We start from the raw sequence: 21645 nt of genomic DNA, 5'->3' as shown, positions 1-21645 counted from the left end.
TTCTGTATCGCAAACTATACTATAATTTAAAAAAAAACAAGGTAACCGAAAATTATTTTTCAATAAACGGGCCAGACATATTTTTTCAAACAGATTCTTAATAGTTAATTTGACCATTCCATCTAGTGGTTTATGTAACATGTAGAGTATCCTTTTTATAAATAACTAATAGTTAATTAAAACGTTAAGCAAGTTACAGGGTTTTGGTTAAATTGTTGCGAAGTTTGCAAAACTCTGGAATAAGCTATTCGGTAAGTTGTAACGTAGCCAAAAGTTTAAACTATAAGGGATTAATTTGGTAGATGTGTATTTGTTTTAAGACCACAAATAATACAATACACAATAACAAGCGTATCTGGTGTAAATCAAAATGTTTATCCTTTGTAGTTAAAAGGAATAAATATGTTGTAATACAAACATACACTTAAACATCCTTTTTGGAGTAACGATGAAACTTATTAAGCCATCATTAAACCAGGGCATTGCTTAAAGTTAAACATAATTTATTGAAAGAATTAACAATCAGAATAATCGTTACAGAACTTTCCTGATTCTAACTCCCTCCACGATCGCTTTCGGTGTTTTATTAGCCTGTGATCTTCTTGGCCAACGCATTCATCACCTGAAATATTTGTTTTTGTGACTTGAAGGTAGTCCGTATAGAATTAGACTATGAGCCTGGGAACTGCTACCACAGCGTGATGTGTGCTTTCATACAGTTGCAGCATCCTTGCTGTTCTACGCACGATGATGATGGATGATTATATGAGCCCTTGTGCTTCGTGGAACGTTAAGAGTCGCGATCCATCACCGGAACCATAACCTTTGTTATTTAAGGTCTCCTTTTACTCTTGTGTGAAAACTAGGTAAATGGTGCGGTCCTAATTTTTGTATGTTCTGTGAAACATTCGATCTTGAATGAGCCTTGGGTTTAACAAATTGGAATAAAATGATCTTACTCAAAATTATTAACGTTTACTATTAATGTCGGTATACTTTCAAATGCGTTGTGTTTTATTGTTAGTCTTGGTTATATTATTCATATTTGTGATATTATTTAAATATATGAATATATAAGATAAATAATAAACCCAGTGGAGCTTGCAGCGCTGAGAAGTGATTACGTATTACCATATTGTACGGTCCGTGCACGCCTTTGTTGCGTTCTAAAGGCTCTATTACTCTAACAGTTATTGAAATAACGACAATTATTATAAAAACAATACATAATTGTAACTTTCTCTTTATCCTTTGAACGTTCAATCGAAATATCGAAGCATAAAGAGCAAGTTACTGGTATTGGATAGAAGACATGTATATTTGTATTTTTTTATGTTAAAGTAATAAGCAGATCTTCCTTAATAACATTCGTAAGAAACTTGGTTCTTACCACGATTGAGCTGTTGAGCTCCCCATATTTCGGCACACTTGCATGCGCCATGATCACGGGTTGACTGATTGAATGTTATTATTGTAAAAACCACGAAAGTTTGAAGTTTCAGGTCTATTCTAATGCATAAGTATGAAATAGCTTTGATTTCTTCTTTTATGATATTATCTGGTCGATTAAATCATATTCTGATAGAGTTTTCTATATTTTAAATGTAAATAAATAGTAATAATTTTTTAACGTAGCTGGATTCAGAATTAAGTAAAAATCATTAAGCAAATGTCTAAGACGTAAAAGGCTTGCGAAAAGATGTAGACTTACTTTGAATTATTAACATAAAGTTACAAAACAATTCATGAATTATTTACAATGCGATTACATCAATAATACAGTTTTATTGAAACACTTTTTTTGTGAAATTATTTTCTTTAATTACCAGTTATTTTCATAGCCATATCCGTTTCCACCGTAACCATAACCTCCATAATTTGGGCTCCCTAAAGGTCCTGCTGAGGCATATGCCCCATTGCCAATGAATCCTGGATTATAGGGTGGGTTTGGTGTAACTGTATTTACAATAGGAGGTAACCCTTGACTGGGGTAGGCTGAATTTGCACCAAATCCACCAAGGCCGATATATCCCCCAGAGTATCCGGGTGCATAACCTTGCCAGCCGTAACGATGGCGCCGTTTTACCAAATTTGTGCCGTAATTAATGCCCAGATTGCCACTATAGCCAAGTCCTGCTGCTTGTCCTAGGTTTGTTCCAAGATTAGATGCACCGAATGCGAATATACCTCGATGTCTAGCGTGTGCAAACGCAAACAAACAAAAGAAAATCGCAATCTGTAAAAAAACAAATGCTTTATCAATAATATTTTACAAATTGAATACTACTTTTCTACAGACCTAAGTTATTATAATAATATATTTTAAACATAATAATAACAACTGTAACATAAAGTGTGTTATGACGTTAGAAAGGACGTTGCTAAAAACCGATACCGGAAGGGAAATGCTATTTCTGAATAAAATTCCAGAAAAGACGAAACTAAAGTTCAAAACTTATAGTAAGAAGGAATGGACGTTTGCCAAATATATGTTTCCTGTTGCCATAAGGTTTTCGTCTTAGAAAACTATAGTAAAATAGAAAAATTAAAAATAAAATTACCTTCATAGTAACTGACATAGCTGACTTTAGTTTGAAAAAGAGAAGACTAGTTGCCATACAAAAAATACTTCTTATATATGCGACAATGTCGAAAACGTAAGCCTTATTAAAACAATTGATTCGGCTCAGTACATTTAGAAATAGGCAATGAAAGATTCTTTACATCGATCAAGTCATTTTTTAGATTACACTAACGTAACAAAATTCTTTGTATGTGTATACAGTGTAGTCAACAGAATATTACGTAAGCATGGTCTGAATTACAAATATATTATTCCATATAAAGAATGTTTATAAGATTATATTATTTTAAAAACTCAAAAACACGATTTTTTGGATTCTCTACGCACCGATCGGGAACGAATACTGATCTTTTACTGATCTTTAATTACTGATATCTACACAAGATGTAGACGGCTACAGAACTATTCTCTACTCCTATTTTTATACTTTGCCTATAAAATATCAAAGTCTTAAAAGTAATTAAAGACGTTACACTTAAGGAAGTTTAACGACTTCAGAAAGGGTGAGTGGGATTTGTTGTGTTAAGGGTAAGTATTGGGATCAAAGAGGGCGAGACTAACATTCATTGGTATTCCATTTGCAATATATAAATTAAGAAGAATAATTGAAATATGAAGTCCTCGTCTGTTCAGTACTAAGTAGCAAGCAGTACTAAGAGGCTTAAGTCAGATGCGTGACGAGAGATATTTATTTTCGAATGATCTAGGAACCTTCAAACTAGAAGTAAAACAACAAGGCCCATTAATGCATTTTATTTATTAACTAATATCAACGCAGAATATTTTAATTAGAATATTTGAATAAAATAAACGAATTAAATAATGTACATATTTTTTCTTGACTTAGATTCCATAAATCTTTAATTGAATTATTACCACTTTTTACCATAACCTCCATAGCCGTGACCGTATTCGTTTCCATAAATGACACTTGGAGGATAGACACCGTGTACGCCGTATTGTGACGAGAATGGAACTGGTTTGGCTGAATGTACGCTGTACTGGGGAAAAGTAATCGGTTGCCTGGATTAGGCTGAATTTGTCCCAAAGGCAGTAAGTCCATTACCGTTATAACCATTAAAGGCATTGAATCTGGATCCATAACCTTGCCAGCCGTTGATTCCTTGTCCAGCTTGATATCCCAGAGTTGCACGATGTCCGAATCTGGTCCCATATCCGAGAGTTGACGTATGAGGCAAATTAGCACCGTATCCGAGGTTAGGTAAATATCCTATATTTGTACCATATCCGGGATCTAATCCATCTTGACTTAGATACGACGAACCGAATGCAGTTCTACCGTGTAGGTTTTCAGACAACGCCAAACCGAACAGGCATAAAACAATTGCAAACTGTAAAATAGAAAAAAAAATTGATGATTAAAAATGTAAAGTACAATAATAATCAGTACAAGTCTGTCCTTGTCAAAACTAGGATTTATAGCTTCACCAAAAGTAACGAAAATGAGAAAATGTGTAATAGAAATCTATATTATACTACAATTAGTGTTCTACTTAGAAAATATGTAAGAGAAATGATCTTTATTTCAAAAAATTTTTGGAATAACTACTAGGACTATTATCTGAAAACTAACAAGGACTGGACATTTGCCAACTGTTTTTGTTGTCTTTTTTTTAAATGCCTTCAGAATTCAATCAATAGCCAGCAACCAAAAAACACGGTTTATTTAAAACCTCACCTTCATGGTTTTTGTTGTGAATGCTTTAGATTTGATCCGAGGAATGATTTTTTGTTCGAAAATATCTGCTTATATATAAAAGTCAAACACGTATTAACCTTATTTTTTTACCAGAATTATGATTTCAGATGCAACTGGTATGAAATATGTATTAAAAGATATTTTACATCGATCAAGTAATTTGGATACGATTTTATTTATGACGTAACTATATTGTGTAAGAACAAATAAGCTAGCTTTCCCCGATTCATGTTTCGCTTTGAGTATTTATTTCTTTTTTATCGTGGTCGTGCCTAATCATCATTGACATAATTCATTTTAACTACTGCTTCATATTCAAGTTAAAGATACTATGACCACAGTCCACGTGTTCGTGAAAAAAAACATAACAATTTAAATGTTAGTCTGATTCATAAAACTTAGTCTGCGTACTATGACGTCAGCGAGAGAGAGATAAATTTATTATTTTGCATAATTTACACAGACAAGCCGATCGAAATCATAATGCTCGTATTTTATGCCTTTCATGTTGTTATTTCATGATCAATCTTAATTTTCTGCGGATTTATTTTACATTAGCTACTTAAATATTATTTGTTGTATTAAAAATAAAACCAAATATTGATATTGATATTGATTTATTTCGTTTTTACAATTTAATTATTCACCACTTGCCGTATCCACCGTAAGCCTGTCCGTATCCACCGTATCCGTGGCCGCCATAACCCACAGCCGGGGCGTATGCACCATGAGCGCCGTATCCGGTAGAGTATGCCACGACGGGGGTTGAATATCTCTTGACTGACACAGTGGATATAGCGGGCGCAGCATATCCGCTGTATCCACCGTATCCACCATAACCGAGGGAGCCGTATCCGCTACCGTATCCGAGACCACCGTAACCTAAACCAGCACCGTGTCCGTATCCGGCGTATCCGATACCCGCTCCATGATCGAGTCCCGATGTGTAACCAAGACCAGATCCGTAGCCCAGACCTCCACCGTAGCCGAGGCCAGTACTGTATCCAAGACCGGTCGAGTATCCAAGTGCAGATCCTCCGGCTAGATGGCCTGCGCGCGCCAGACCAAAGAGGCACAATACTACTGCGATCTGAAAAAAAAATGACTGTTTCATATATGTTTTTAATAAAGTGTAGCTAACTGAAGCTATTTATAGTATGCATTGGTAAAAATGACTTAGTATACTATAAGTATTAACTATTCCAGATAGCGTATTTGAGTGCCAGGAATAATTGGCTATGAGCCAGTCACAGGGTTTCTGAGTTAAGTAGTTAATATAAGCAAAGCTCATCTGTTAGTTAACCTTTCCTCGTGCCTCTCTGGAAGTTACCAATAAAACTTTTGGAACAGTTAATGGAGCTAATGGAGCTAGCCACCATAACTCTATATATTTGTACTTATTATTTTGAAGATTCGTTAGTACGTTATGTATTTTAAATAAGCTGTTTTTTAATAATACCATAAATATTTATATTTTTAAAGATCAATTAATAAATAATAAAAAGTAACTGTAGCTATAAAGTGCAAGAAATAAGACCCAAAGCGTACATAAAATTTTCGGTGTAGCGAATCTAGAGTACTGATATAAATCCTTTCTTTATGTTAGGACTTATTGTTAGAGCAGTCTTGGACGTTTGCCAAGTCCGTTTATTTTATAACTCCAAATCTAAGAACACAGCAACGTAATACAACTCAAAATATAGAGAATACTTGAGAAAAAATGATCAAAAGAAAATTACTTTACTTCTTAACCAGTGTTAGGTAAATATTACTAACACCTTTGTTTACCAAACATTTTTCATACTACTTAAAAAAATCACAACATTTTGATTCCACATATTTTGAGTAGGAATTAATTTATGCAATTAAATAAAAACAAAACACTAATGACTAAGGGAATCCTAGACAAAATACCACCGTCCATAAAACACCAAGTTCACATTTAAATGAAACCCAAAACTGGTTTACTTCAAACTACTATTTTACTTAATGCTAAGGATATAAAATATTATGATGGACTTACTTTAATTGCCATTGTTGTTACTTTAGGTTTGAGGAGTAGAATGATATTTGGAGCGCAAAATTTAACTTTATATACTCAAATGTCGGAAACGTAATCTAACCTTGTTCTGGCAAGGCTCATGACTTCAGCAGCCATTGTACAAAGATAATAGCCACAGCAGTAGGCATAAGTACTGCGTATAATTTAAATTGCACCTCTCGAGCGGATCGACGGCGAAGGTTCTGTGAAAAAAGTTCTAATCACAATGCCAACAAATGAATACCGAATGTTTATAGTTCCACTCCGCGGATCATTCATAATGTTTAACAGATAACTTAATAACATGATAAAATATGTGCTCCCACGTCTTTTAACTTCACAGCAAGTTTAATCAGATTTACCGAGATGATCATAAATAAAAGGGACGAAGCTTTGATTTTGTTATCTTTAAGCGCTTCGTCGTAATTATGAATCTTCATATAGGCCTAGTAATCTCTAATTTTGGATAGACTCCGAGCTCCTCAGTGGAGCCGTATAGTGAGCTGATGATGATGTTGATCCAGCCCTGGTTGATTCTAGGAAGAAGAATCGTACGTCTAGCATGAGCTTGGCTAAAGTATTTATCAAATTTTAGGAACAAAATATTCAAATTTTACTTTCTCCTGAAATCAAACAAAATTGGAACAATACAAATAAGTCAAGTAGTAAATAAAAAATAGAGTATTTTATTAATGTACGATGAAGTTGATTCTATGTAAATAGATTTCTGAGAAAGAATCTGATATTTGAATTTTAATACGTCTCTGAGGGATCCAATGTATATTTAATTTTTAAGCGTACTTCGCTTTAAATAAATTTATTCAAATGACAACTCAATAGGGAATTTCCTTTACGTTCAGCCAATATTTCTTGATATTTTATATCCGTAGCAAAAAAAGAGAACATCAGTGATAAATTAAAAAGAAGAGAACGAAGACCTAAGAGAAGATATGATTGCTGATAATATGAATAAGTTTAACATATAACTAATAGCTGACTTCCTCACCAGATACAGGATTCTACATAGATTTAATTTACATTCTCAAGATTTATTTATTGTGTTTACAAAATTAATTAATTTTAATATCATTCAGCTGTTTGTTCCGTAGATCAAAAACTTTAATTAAACCTACACGTTCCCCATCCTCTTAATAAATAGGAAAGTCATCGTGGCGCGTAATCTGTGCTCTCGAACAATGCGTTATTAAATCAACGAGGGCGGCAATTACTTCGGCAATTTATCAACACAACGACACTCGCCTTCAAGCGATGTAATAAACAAGAGTGACGAAAAGGCTACTGTGAGGGGAACGTACTATGATCGCATTTGTCACGACAAAAATAGATCACGCAATAAGATATTAGAACGAAATATGACGCGTCAACACGCCCGTAAACAATCATCATGTTTTTGTTTATTTCCATTGTATAAATCATGAGTACACTGTACCAGTTCTGACAGCTAAGACAAACTTAATATTGATCAAGGACTATGCTCTGTAACTTATTTACTGTAGGTTTCTGAGACCAAAATCTTTGTATTAAAATATATCGTCATCCATGTCCCACTTTGACAAAATTGAAAGAACAGTATGTTTTAAACAGAGATTTTGGTCTGAGAACCATATGGTTAGTGTATAAAATTATGACGATGAAGAAAAATCTATCTTACTTTCTTAAATTAAAGATCATAAAGTCTATGTGTCCTGAGTATAAAACCTAGTACAACGATACTTGAACCATTCGGTACATTTATCTAACAACCGTGAAAAGCGCAGACCTTTCCAAACAGTATCAACCTTGAGACGTGCTGTTTAAAGTCGGTACACACAGATGACTATCGCTCGGTTAAAGCAGCTATTATAATGAGTAATGACCACCAAGTGTAGCAAACAGTTTATATTACAATAAAAAACGTTTAAAAATCATATAATTTGATACTATACTTTACGTTTTTTGTCAATATGTAATTAACAATGTACTTAAAAATGTAACGTTCGTAACATGAGTATTAAATGAATTAGCCCTAATTTTAATTTGATGAGATTTTATTTATTGTTATACAGTGTTTTATTTTAAATTGCTTCTCATTTTTTTTGGATCAAATCTAGTAAATATAATTAAACACTTTCCGTTGAAAGATTCGTCTGAAATTTGGTCCATACCTTAATTTTGATGACGGTACTACTATATTAAATGATAAAAACTCATTTGATTCAACGAGATAATTGTTTTTTTTTAAATCTTTTGTGAGGAGTGACCTACACTTGTTTTACTCTTTCCAATCAAATGTTTGAAAGTCCTTTCTTGCATCTAAAACCACACGATTTTTTTTATTCTTTATCTAATAGTTCAACGGTAAATTGAACTCCTCATTATAGTAATAATTTTTAATTTACCTCTTAATTCGTGTATAAAATGTAAAAACAGCTTTCGTGGCATTTTTATCTGAGTCAATCTGGACAAAATCACTTTTTTCACATATGCTCAGATTTATACAAATTTACTAATAGTGGCTTTAGTAATCATCAGGCTCGCGACCTCATTATAGACTGTCATACGTTACGTGACTATTTCATGGTGTGAATAATAGAAAAAAAAATAGTTTGGCATTTAAAATTTTATTCGCGTTGTATCACAATAAATATATAGAAAACATAACATAACTAGATTTTCACTTTCATGTTAAGATGATCACCAACCGTGGCCAGCTAGACTGCCGTAGGAAAGACCGTGTCCCGCTGATATCAAAGCGGACTTGTAGATGGGGCCAGCGGAATACGCACCCCAAGGAGCGGCAGCAGCGTATGAAGCGATCGGGGCAGAGTATGTGGTGATAGGCGCGGCGTGGGCAGCGTAGGTGACTGCAGGAGCGGCAGCTGCATAGGTGGCTACTGGAGCGGCGGCAGCGTACGTAGCGACGGGAGCAATGGCTTTAGCCAGCACTGGTGTACCGTGAGAAGTCTGCGTTGAGTAGGATGACACTGTAGATACAGCTGGCGCAACAGCTTTCACGACAGGCGCAGCTGCGTATGACACTGCTGGTGCGGCATATGACACTGCGGGTGCGGCTGCGTATGACACTGCGGGAGCAGCTGCGTATGACACTGCGGGAGCAGCATATGACACTGCAGGCGCAGAGTATGACAATGCAGGTGCAGAGTATGATACTGCAGGTGCAGCGTATGAGAGAGCAGGAGCGGCGTAGCTCTTTAGGGCGATTGGGGCAGCGGCATATGAAGCGTAAGTCGCTACCGGCGCGGCGTACGATCCTCCGTATAAGTTGCCCGCCTTCACCGCGGCGACCGCGCACAAAAGAACGATGAACTGAAAAATAAAATACGTAAACATTAAACTGTGATTTATCTACGTTTCATACTCTTGTTTGTTATTTATTTGATGTTACATCCGTTCAAATGTCAAAAGTAAATAATAAGTTTGACAGTTGTTGAATAATAGTTCATACGATATTTATAACTGCCATAAATATTCAATCGTTAATAAATCTTATTTTTCTATTAAAAATTGGATTTATGTTTTAAAAAATTAAATTTAAAAATTAAGTCATTTTCAAATTCAGATAAACTGCTTTAGCTACAGGTAACTAAAATGGAAAGCTCATAAAAATTCTACATTGTAGGATATTCCAACATATTATTTCCACAAATATTTCGTTTTCGTACCTTAGCTGCCATTTTGCTTTAGGTATTAGATCCACGGCAAGTGATACGGATTAAGTAAATGTCTGCACTTATATACCCATTGCGTTCTTACCCCCGCACGAGCGCACATACCTTCTATGTAATATTTTATATATTAACCACTTTAGGACCCCGCTACGGATGTCAAGTGGAACATAGGCATTAAATTTTAACACTGTGTCCAGGTGTGTCTAATTTACTTACGACATTGTATTAGTTGTTTCAACGTCTAGTTGATTTCTATATTTAATATGTTTTAATGCTTAGCCCTAATATTTTATTTACATTTGTTAAATTTATATTGATGAATAAGAGAAAAATTTATAAGAAGATTTTGCTTAGCTTCAAAATTTGGAGTGACAACTATGTGTATGTTTAAATTAGCTTAAAAAATTGGATATTATTTGGCTAATTTGGTTTAGAAATTAATTATACCAAAGCAAGCGTTTAATATTACGTTAAGCATCACCTTTTAAAAACTACGCTGCTAGTATAAATCGTATAACACGAAAGTAAACCTTATGTGCAAAATATATTCAATTACATGTTATTTTCTAAGCCACTGAGCTGAACAATATAGAAAAATAATTCCAAAATATGTTAATGGATTCTTAAAGCATTGTTTTACGATAATGTAATAGGTCCCCAGCCAATGTTGACTTCAGTGAAGCGACGTTATTGCTCAAACTTACTGTATACTTAAAACTTTGGAATAATTTCAACTTTTCAAATCATTTTCATATTGCTTCGATCTTTGAACGTATTATGTTTCTTTTGAATTACTTCTAATTATTATGATATCTTTACCCTGAATTATAAAACACGTGGACGTCTCTTTCATTCTCTTTGAAATGAAAAAAAGAGATAACTGTATGGTTTTGTATATTTAATTTGCCAAAATAACGTACTTGTTTAATGGTAAATTCTACTATATCCTGTTATACTTTATGTTTGTTCGAAAAATTGTAATCGCTATCTCGTACTTTATTTTTTATTAAATACGCCTCTTTTTCATTTCGGTGCGTAGTAGCGGACACTAAACGTCAAGTGAAGAATGCTTCACCTGAAAAGAAGTGTTTTTGTCTGCTGGATAAAGTACCTTACGTGTTGCAATTATATTAATTTGTTAACAACATGCTCCCCTCTGTATTAAGTATACTATAAGGCATTAGTACCGCATGCTTTAAAAGTTGCTTGATGCTCTTCTTAAGTACACAAAAAGGTTCTCCATTTGAGACCACCACGGTATCAGTTAGTGTCTTAAAATAAATAGTTCTAATAAATCAATTAAAGCCGATGTTATATTAACTTAAACAATACAGTAGATGTTGTAAGTTGATGTAATCTGAACGGAAAATTCCAATTTATCTTTATAAGGCAGTAGATTGGTTAAAATACGCCCGGTTACAGTTCACTTTCTATTAGACACAGGAACTAGTCTGTTGTAAATGTATTTAGTCTTATAACGAATAACATATGTTTAAATCTAGGCCGAATCTTGTGTCAGCCTATTTATGTTTACGTATTATTTGGGGAAGCGCTTACAGCTTATATTTGTCATTTGTTAGTATTTCCTGAATGTACAGTTTTACTTTAGGAGTCTCTTGATTTCTTTTCAGTTATAATATGTTTCAAATACAGTCTCGATGGTCTGGCCTAATTCATGGAAGGCCCGAGCATGCCATGAATTAGGGATGACTAGAATTTACTTTAGTGATTTAATAATCTCAAAATTATTATGTTTAATTCTAATAACATTACGGTTTTTTATTATATGTCCTACTGCAAAGCAAATGACTATATTTTGAATTTGAATCCCCGACTAACAATGTAATTCTTTAATTCAGTCGTAAGTTTTTCTATTAAAAACAAAGCTAAAATTCCTTGTGACTAGTAATTATTTCAACCTTCGTTATTTCTATATTTGATAGCAAATAGTTTTAACGAGCATTTTAATTGGGCGATGTTTTACCAATAAAAAATATGAAATTGCAAATCTAGTTTATGTGGCAATGAAGAAACACGAGTTATAAATTTGTTAACTCTGTCTATTAATTAGTGTATGAAACAAAAGCAACAATTTGTTGTAGCATGTACACGTGAATGTAAATTGTTTAAAAATAAATCCTGGTATATGATTTTGTACAACAGGATTATTAAATACTCACTTAACAGAAGCTTTTTCAAAGTATCAAGTTACTGACAGTAATATTTAGGATCATGATTACTAAATATTTAGAACATTGAAATTATTACAAACTACTTTTTGTCCGCGATTTCGTCTGTACAGAATAAAACATGTATTTCATGTGATATTCGACACTATGTGTAAAACTGTTGCTGAAATCTAATGTTAATATGTTAATTAAACGTATCCCACGGAAACCGTACACATTTTAGGGGTTATAGGTAGACTATGTGTTCTTCCAGAACTACATCTAGTATGTACTACATCTACGTCAAATTTCATCGAGTTTGGTTAAGCTATTGTGGAGATACCTAGTAACAAACGTCTATTCAAACATGAGTAAGATATTAGTTCCAATAGGTAGACGGTTATTGCGTAAACCTGGAGATTAAAATAAAATTTTGCGTAACAAAAAACGAGAGCGAAACACAGGATGTATATAACACATAGAGACACATGCATGTAGAAATGTTTAGTGTCGTTCATTATAGAATTTCGTAATTTAGCTCCATTTCATTATTGTTCTATTAGGGCCAGATAAAGGTCCGGCCACGGATCAACAATTCAACTTTTGCGACACACGTGGACAGGTCAGTCGTGCTCAAACGTGATCTCCAGGGCTGTCGACTAACAATTTTGCAATAAAGTTGAATTATAAAATGTAGCCGTAAAGTTGGTACTCACAGAAACGTGTAAATTTTATTTACGTCGTACAAAATCGATTTAGAACCTAGACAGTAATTCTAAAGTCAGTCAGACAAGTTATTAATATCCAAATGCCTTTAAATGTAGTCTTATACCTTATTTTTTTGCAACTAATGACATACTTGATGTAATTAAATGGATCAAAAAAATTGTGAGAAAATACTATTACAACAATTTATGTTTCCCAACCCTATCTATACGAGCCTAATTTATTTAAGCTTGAGATGCATGTATTGTACGAGTATTATGTATATCACGCGTTGTAGTGACAACATAGAAAGTTTTTGAGTGATAAAAGATCTGCTGACACAAAGAACTTCTAGAAACGAAGTCAAAACGTTTTTTTTATTTTATTGTATAGTTTTTTAGGGCACGAACATTATTATCTGACTGCTCTTTGGCGTCTATGGAACATCCTACCTTTCCTAAAAATTGTCCAGTGGTTTAAGATCGCGTATGGGACAGTTCCTTATTTCCTATTTTACTTCTTGCAAAACGCAACAATTTACTTTGTTTACGTTAATTTATATTCTATACTTTAATTATATTTGAGATTAAATTTAAATTAAAAAAATCTTGCCTACGGCTTTTATTTCACGATTTCTTTGCCGAATTCACGAATCCTCTGAAGTTAATTGTGTTGTTTTAAATTCAAAGAGTGTTTGTTGGTTTTACCCTAATGAATGCTTCGCTGGAAGTAAATAGCATTTGTAAAGAGTTTAAGATAGATTTTTATCAAAGTTGGGGTTTTCTCACATACATAGATAATTGATATCTTGATACTTTTACATTCTTCAAAATTATATTTTTTTATATTGCAATTTTGTTTTTGTAAGTAAATTAGCATACTAGTAGTTGGAACAAATTAAAGAGCGATGGCGCACTAAGGTTTACGTCACTTCTTCCACTTGAAATTATATTTTATTATATTATATTTTCATAATTTTACATAACAAATTCTAATTACGTTCATATTAAATTATTCAAACTTTCGTGAGACGTTATACTAAACTGATATATAAACACGGCTAAACACTCACGTATATACGTCCGATGGCGGCACCGACTAGTTTCGAGCCCATCGAGGGCCCTTCATCAGGATGAGTGGTACTGGTATTATTTCGCGGACGCGGCCCGTCGCTCAGTGATGAAGGGCCCCCGATGGGCTCGAAACTAGTCGGTGCCGCCACCGGACGTTTATACGTGAGTGTTTAGCCGTGTTTATATATCAGTTACGTTCATATTATTATGTATGCTGTATATTTTCTTCTTTATTTAGGCATAGCAATATATCTTTTTAATTAAGCGCTATCTCTAGCTAATAAACATTATGCCTTACTCTAATTTCGTCCACATAAAGGCGCTAGACGTTTAAGTGCCTAATAAGTTTCTGAACCTAGCTTAAGTCAAGATTAAATGACACGTTAAATTAATTGCAAACGCATGTCAAAATAAGATTACTTTCATTGCTGGGATTATGTAATTTGAACGAATTTAAAACATATGCAAATAGTGCGTTTAACGTCAAATGGCTAATTTACTTTAGTTTACTGATAAATTAAATAGATTGTCGTAAATACCTTAAATCAAACCTTAAGTCAGAGAATTCAATGAACTCGGACTTATACTTTAAAAGTATCAAACTCTTCATAAAATAATCAATGACAGCATTCGGTAATTACAAATCACTGGAGACTCTGACTGGTCTAATTAAGTAGGTTATCTAAAAACTAACAGATTTTTCAGCTTAAAATAGGATAGTAGTCATTGTAATGTATATTTGAACGTCTATTTTAAACATGATAAATCAGTTTGTACGTGAAACCTATATTATGCAATTAAAATAATTTGACCACATGTAATTAATGTCTACATCCATTGAACGTCACATGCGATTGCAGTGAGTCAGCTTACAACACGATTGCGGTTAGCGTTGTTTAGTATTTTAACATTTTAGGAAATAACATGACGTCCTTTATCTAAGTCGATTTAAATATTTTTTTAATAAAATTCCTTATGTTAATTTTATTTAAAGACGACTAACGGGATACTTAAAGAAAATTTTATTTATGTTTTTCAAAGCTTTTGTATTAAAAATAAAGTGTTATTTCATATTGTGAATGATATATCAAATTATTGAAATTCAAAAAAAGATATTGTATGTAAATTATAAATAAGATAAAAATGATAAAATATTTTCCCTTTCCATGCATCCTATCATCCGGAAAGTCCACTTCCCATACTTACCTTACAAGAATAAGGGTGGGAAGGAAAAGAGGACTAAATGAGGCCTCCAGGACGGACACTTATCAGACGAAACGCGGAATTGCTTCCACTTCACGCCTGTCTTCTGTGTGGTCGTGGTATTTCACCAGGCGAGCCGGGTCAATTCGTGCGAAGATGTTAAAGCGGGCTCTACCACTGTTAAATGTAACATATTGATTCAACAGTGTACATTATTCAGACAACATGAAAATGGGAAAATTGCCGTAACTTATTCGCATCTCGCCCACAAGTTAATTAGTCTCCGTTAAAGGAGTGACCTTAACTTCATTTTCAACTCTGACATATAATTGTTGAACAAAGAACAGTTATTACGTGATGCATAATTTTCTTTTTAAAAAACAATCCAATTACGATAAAATTACTTTGTTGTTTTCCGTTAAATGTATCTCCCTAGTGTTCTTAGTAAAAGTAGATTCAACAAATTCTCTGTTCATTTCCTTATTATACCTTATTTCATTTAACAATAACTGTTGCCCGCAACTTTGCTCGCGTGGAATAAAAAAACGGAACAGAGTATATAATTCGCTGAAAATTAATCGGGTAAACATGTGAAAAAAAAAACATATCCTAACAGTAAAGTTTACAGAGATGTAATTTAACCTGTAAGCTATTTAAAATTGTAATAACTAAATCCGATAGAGCGAAATTTCATCCAGATCTGCTCAGTCATAAAGGAGTTACCTGCTAACAAACATCCATCCAAACATTCATCTTTATCACACTAAAATTCTAAAATTAATTTCCATACTTTACTTAAATGATTCTTGATAAATTAATCTTGTACATACAAGCTGTCGATTTAAATCCTCATTAAGTTATGTCAGTCGTTTAGCACGTAGACATACTGTCAAGTTGGAATGAATCATAGTCCTTAGATTTGTATAATCAATAGATAGATCCAGACCGATTGCGCATACTCTGTTATTACAACACTACGCACGTGCAATTCATACTGGTTACTGTAGCAATTCAATTAACATCTCCTTGGCATGTTGTGTAGGTTGAACGTATTGTTCATTGTGAGATGGATTCATTTTTAAATATTTTATTATAATATATAACAGCTTTCTGCGAGTACATTAATTCTAAGTCAGTAAAAATAAAGACGAGCTAGGTGTTCTAATATTTATTTTACCTGCGGAAAGTTTTATATTAAACCTTACCTTCTTTAAAGCTTTGCTTTGTGTTGTGATTAGAAATGTACGTATAGGTAATTTGTAGGTGATGAGTCAATGAAAGTTTAATGCGACACGCCTCCAATGCATCAATAATACATGGGCCGTTAAGCGGCAAGACGTGTTCAACCACTACACGCAAACTCACTCCTTGATTTTTTGAGTGATATTTTATGCCTCCTAATACATACAAATAACTGTTATACTGAAAGCAGTTTCTTCCGTCTTTTATTTTTAATTGATAATAAGTTACTTACGCTTTAAATTGTTTTTTTTATGCAGCGGCAAACAAACTAACTAATCATTTGTTCTAAGGTGACGAAGAAAATAAGATTATTTGGTCGCAAATGAGACTGACACCTAATTGTTATGGTAAGACTCTAGAATCTAATCTCTCAATATGAACTCTTGTTGTCAAGAAAAATAGGGATTGCATAAATTTTAAAGTATACAAAATATATCGAGTTTTAATTCCCACATTATGTCAACACTTATTCTATACCAAATTAAGTAGCAAACTAAATCAATCTGATTTGGATTTTACCTCTACTTTTTCTCAAAGCTTCTCTTTATGGGATTAACCATGAATATACAATAAACTTTAAAGGTAAAACTACTTAATAACTTATAACTGCAAAATATGAAATAATAATAAATGGGTACGCCTAAAGGTGACACGTGAGATAAATATAAAATTTCTTTAACATTTTTTATATCATAAAGTGGCAAACGAGCGAGCGGCCACCTGAAATCGCTGAAATAGCGAAGTGACCGTTGCCCATGACATACGCAATTGCATATGCGTTGCCTACCTTTAATCGACGGAGGAGAGGGTGCACAGAAAGAAAATATTTCCCCTTTCCATGCAGCCTCTCATCCGGAAAGTCCATTTGTACTTCCCATCCTTCCCTTATAAGCAAAAGGGTGGGAAGGGAAAGAGGACTAAATTAGGCCTCCGGGACACACACTCATCAGACGAAACGCGGAATTGCTTCCACTTCACGTCTGTCTTCTGTGTGGTCGTGGTATTTCACCGGGCGAGCCGGGCCATTTCGTGCGAAGATGTTAAAGCGGGCTTTACCACTGTTAAATAAATAAACGTGTTCAAATAATTTATCTACGTTATTTGATTTTATAATTTGTGTTAAAAGTTTTATTGATAAATGATTTGTAATAAAAGTTTTGTTCTCACAAAAATTAAACAAGTGAAATACATTATTCAGTGCCTAGTTATTTGTTTCATTGGTTTACGCTCAGAGCAATATCATGAATATTCATTGAATTAACATGATTAACAAGCCGTGAACAATCTTCGTCTTGTATAAACTTGAATAGGAGAAAGATTGTAAAGACTTTTGCATAAATTTGTTAATTAAATGAACAGTTCAAGGTTAAAAAGTGTAAGGACCTATTGTCCTGAAACAATCCTAACATGAATCTAAAACTTTAACTGGTTACAAGAAATAACATATGTTTTATTGAAATAAATTCAGTACTTGTAACACTTTAACTCTGAGTTTTTGTTCGAGCAAAAAAATAAAGTTCAATTTAAATTGGTACTACTTAACTAACTTTTTCATACTTAGTGAATATAAAAAAATGTAAGACGCTTAAAAATTATAAGAACCTGTTATTGCCTATTTAAGGATAGTATATTTCTAGGATATCTTTTAGCGTAGTAACACAGTTCATGTTTTACAGTGGGCATAGCAAGAGTCGCAAATATTCGTGCTAAAATATCTCTATTATGATTTACTTACAACGACAAGAAAAGTTAAGATTAAAGGGTGTTGTCATCTCTCTTGTTTTCATAGGTATTGATAAAGATGGCAATATGTTTTTGTAAAATAAGCCAGTAGAAGACCGTGATTACAAAACACATGTTAAAAGTGTTGTTAATGACAATTAACGTTATTATTTGACTGATAAACATTGGTCGCGCTAAATGTTGGCGTAGGTTTGGCTGCGTGCCTAACGTTTGTCACGTAGCTGCCAATATCTAGCCATTGTGTTGCCGATTAAGTGAACTAATTGCACGTCTCAGGGACTCTGGACGTCCGCCAAAAAGATCTTCGTACTTGATAATGTTGCCTTAGTAAGGACCAGCGGTGAGACACCTTTTTAATGATCCCATTTAGCATCACGTCAGACAAAATCAGTCCAAGGTCAAACCGTAGTTTATTCATTGTTTAATAAAATATGATTCAAAACCTAAATTAAGTAACACAGAGGCGAATCAATTTACCACAAACATTTAGAAATTTACAAGTTGGTATTGAAATCCGGCATAGCTATAGCGCGAGCGGAACTAACTTAGCGCGCGTTTCTACTGTCAGGACACTCTGTACACTATTGTACCAAAACCTCCATCCTTCTCATTGTCCTTGTAAAAACTGAAACAACAATAAGTTTTTGTACGGTTGTATTGATAGTGAAAATCCACGGTCACAGAGTACCGAAGTCAGTGATGCCGCAATACGATTATTGCGTAATGCGTGCTATGTGTGCCAAGTTTATAATCTCGCCAATGTGAATACATTGCTCTGATTCTCATCGCTAATATCCTGCTGATGTTGTTTCGACCTCACTTTTCTGTGTGTCTCAATAAAAGAGATTCAACATGATACTAGTTATACAGTGGACATTTGACGACTTTTCTTTGAATATAATCTGAACTGAAGTATAATCGTACATCATCATACGTTTCGTGCGGAGTGTCCCGTCTATATGTTTACCATCTTTGGTCCTAATGTTGAAGACGTTTGATAACTGTTTTGTGTAACTGTTAAAAAAGGCTTTAGATGTTTGAATAATTGCAAGTAACATGTTAATGTTATAATCGGATATTGCTTAATTATTTATAATGACTAATGATGTATTAATTTTTATGACTTATTTACAAGTGTTCCTACTTAATTATTAGGTAATAGTAACTATATTAATATTATATATATTAAAGAGTTTTATTATTGTACAAATCATTAAAGAATCGTATACAGGTTATTTTATTTTTATTTTTATAGTCTGTGGAGACAATAATACACTAGTGTGTATCTTACAATTTCTAATGTTTCCTGTCCGCTTTGGAATAATAGAAGTAAATCCTTAACGCATCAAACACTTTGCATACTTAAACGCAGAGTAGAGTTTGAATTCCTGTGAGTGGAGACGCCTTGGCTAATGGCCCGCCAAAACCAGACGTCATTGATTTACAAGTTTGATGTCAAGACCTATGTAAGATTATATACTGAATTCTCAGCTGTAACATCTAATCATAAATAGGTTTATTTGAACTTAATTTTAGATTTAACTTAACTTATCTAAAATATGGACTTCCATATAATAATGACGTAAGTTTATTTCTATGTTTCTTACGTCTAGATTTTAAAATAAATTATTATCCCGTAACATCTTTTAAAAACATGTACTTTTTTCTCCGACAAACCAAAATCTATATATTATATAATACATCTATTGTTTATCAAATACAGGATTTGTTTTAGAAGAATGGTTGGCCTAAAAAAATCAACAAACACACGACCTTAAAAATATCAAACAGCTGTATCACACCGAGTAATCAGGTTCTACAAAAACAACGTTTAAAATTGTTTGTACGAAGGTTAAAAGAAACCAATATTGGAAATCGCATTGGCTTCTTACATTTAAGCGATTCGTACCCACAATGAAGATAAGGTTATCAAAAACATTTTAGAAGTTTCAGAGCAATCTACTTTTAGAAATAAAATTCCAAAATCGAACATCGGTTTCAACGACATAACGATTTCGTAAACATTCTAATGTTCGATAAGTAAAGATAGAAATTCTTCCGTAAAAAATATCTACATACTTTTAATATTAAAGTATTTAGTAACCTAAAAAATCCCTAATTAGTACTTAATATTCTTTGCTATGTTTTAACCTATAAGAAACCAAACCAAAGTGTTAAGTCCATTATTTTCACTTCTTAATTCAACATTTTTTTCTTCATTAATTGATTCATCCCTTGAATCTTAAGTTATAATTAAGTTACGTCAGTTATCGTCTTAACATTTAATAAAGAGATTGCGTTTTTAAATAGTGAAAAAGTAAAAAAAAATGCTTTATGTACTTTAGAACTTCATGAGATCTTGAGACGTGTATAATAAAATAGTGTTGTAAATAAAAAAAAACATCTATATATAATATATAAAAGAAAGCCGTGTTAATTACACAATTTATGTATAACTCAAGAACGGCTTTACCGATATGGCTGAAAATTATTAGTGAGGAGGTAGCTTAGAGCCAGGAGACGGACATAGGATAATATTTATTCATTTTTTTTTATATATCCACGCGGACGGAGTCGCGTGCGACAGCTAGTTTAATATATAGGAAGTTTCGATTTAACAGACATAAATAAATCCTATTAAATTGGGAAAATATTAACAAATGAGAATTATTGACAAATGATACAGAAGTTTACTTTTACATTTTAACCTCAGTCTGATTTAACATCAAAGTGAAAAATATAAAAACAAAAATATTATACGTTTACAGAAATATTTTGGAAAATGAATCATTAAAACCGTATTGAGATAAAACTGTTAAGCTCACGTTAAAATGTTACGTAAAAAGCGTTTATGTTACCTTATACTTTTTACTGTTTCATATCGTATTCAAGATTTTTTTTCATGTTTCTTTCCAAAGTTGCAAAAAACATATAACCTCTCAGTTTTTTGATAGACAAATATAAAGTTAGGTTATGACTTTACTTATTATTTTGGAATTCTGTGAAAATGAAATACACTAAGATTTAATTTGTGAGTAAGAGATTAATACGCAGAAAATATTTTATACCAAACAACATATTCAAGACCCACACAATGGGAAAATTTATACTTATAAAGGTAAGTATAAATTTTCCCATTAACAACAATTACAATAACCTTTAATCAGTAATAATCAGTTCTCAAAACTATCTCATGAATAAATTAATTAAAATTTCTAAAATGAAGAAAATCTTTTACCATTTCATACTTTTATTGTAGACGAAAATGTTCAAGATACATTAATTACTTTGAAGTATCGTTGTAAAGCTTTCAAAGCAGTTTATTTTAAACTCATTAAGCGTTTCACATCGTCTCTCTTGATACAATAAGATTTCCAGTGAGCGTTCTGCCGTGTTACAAAGCAGTGAATATATATAAAATTCTCTCTTACATGCCTCTTTGGTGTAACATGAACAATTTAACGTTGTATCAAGCAT

The 21645-nt window shown here is 32.9% G+C and overlaps 4 protein-coding genes across 4 annotated transcripts; all 4 read right to left on the bottom strand.

Moving 5' to 3' along the window:
- Positions 1-1822: 1822 nt before the first annotated feature.
- LOC106121861 (keratin-associated protein 19-2-like) lies at positions 1823-2630 on the bottom strand. Its single transcript, XM_013317689.1, has 2 exons — positions 2562-2630; positions 1823-2236 (listed from the first exon to the last, which is right to left on the bottom strand). Exons 1-2 carry the CDS (start codon positions 2616-2618, stop codon positions 1823-1825), a joined length of 471 nt encoding a protein of 156 aa, XP_013173143.1. The 5' UTR covers positions 2619-2630.
- A 797-nt stretch (positions 2631-3427) lies between these two features.
- On the bottom strand, positions 3428-4311 carry LOC106122168 (keratin-associated protein 19-4-like). The gene is made up of 2 exons (XM_013318068.1): positions 4284-4311; positions 3428-3936 (listed from the first exon to the last, which is right to left on the bottom strand). Exons 1-2 carry the CDS (start codon positions 4287-4289, stop codon positions 3613-3615), a joined length of 330 nt encoding a protein of 109 aa, XP_013173522.1. The 5' UTR covers positions 4290-4311; the 3' UTR covers positions 3428-3612.
- A 593-nt stretch (positions 4312-4904) lies between these two features.
- LOC106122167 (keratin-associated protein 19-2-like) lies at positions 4905-6354 on the bottom strand. The gene is given in 2 exon segments (NM_001312519.1): positions 4905-5394; positions 6328-6354. Coding segments are annotated over 2 exon segments (459 nt in total). The 5' UTR covers positions 6340-6354; the 3' UTR covers positions 4905-4947.
- Positions 6355-8954: 2600 nt separating this feature from the next.
- On the bottom strand, positions 8955-10120 carry LOC106122163 (cuticle protein 16.5). Its single transcript, NM_001312509.1, is given in 2 exon segments — positions 8955-9672; positions 10029-10120. Coding segments are annotated over 2 exon segments (645 nt in total). The 5' UTR covers positions 10041-10120; the 3' UTR covers positions 8955-9039.
- Positions 10121-21645: the final 11525 nt, after the last annotated feature.

The sequence above is a fragment of the Papilio xuthus genome, unplaced genomic scaffold (genome assembly GCF_000836235.2).
Source record: "Papilio xuthus unplaced genomic scaffold, Pxut_1.1 DF826933.1, whole genome shotgun sequence".
Classification (NCBI taxonomy): domain Eukaryota; kingdom Metazoa; phylum Arthropoda; class Insecta; order Lepidoptera; family Papilionidae; genus Papilio; species Papilio xuthus.
This window is presented reverse-complemented; position numbering and strand designations above follow the sequence as displayed.

What these genes read in the sequence shown, in the direction of transcription:
- LOC106121861 (XM_013317689.1), bottom strand. Translation starts at nt 2,618, where the DNA reads ATGGCAACTAGTCTTCTCTTTTTCAAACTAAAGTCAGCTATGTCAGTT. An exon ending in CTATGTCAGTTACTATGAAG is followed by an intron (nt 2,237 to 2,561) that starts GTAATTTTATTT and finishes GTTTTTTTACAG; the next exon opens with ATTGCGATTTTCTTTTGTTT.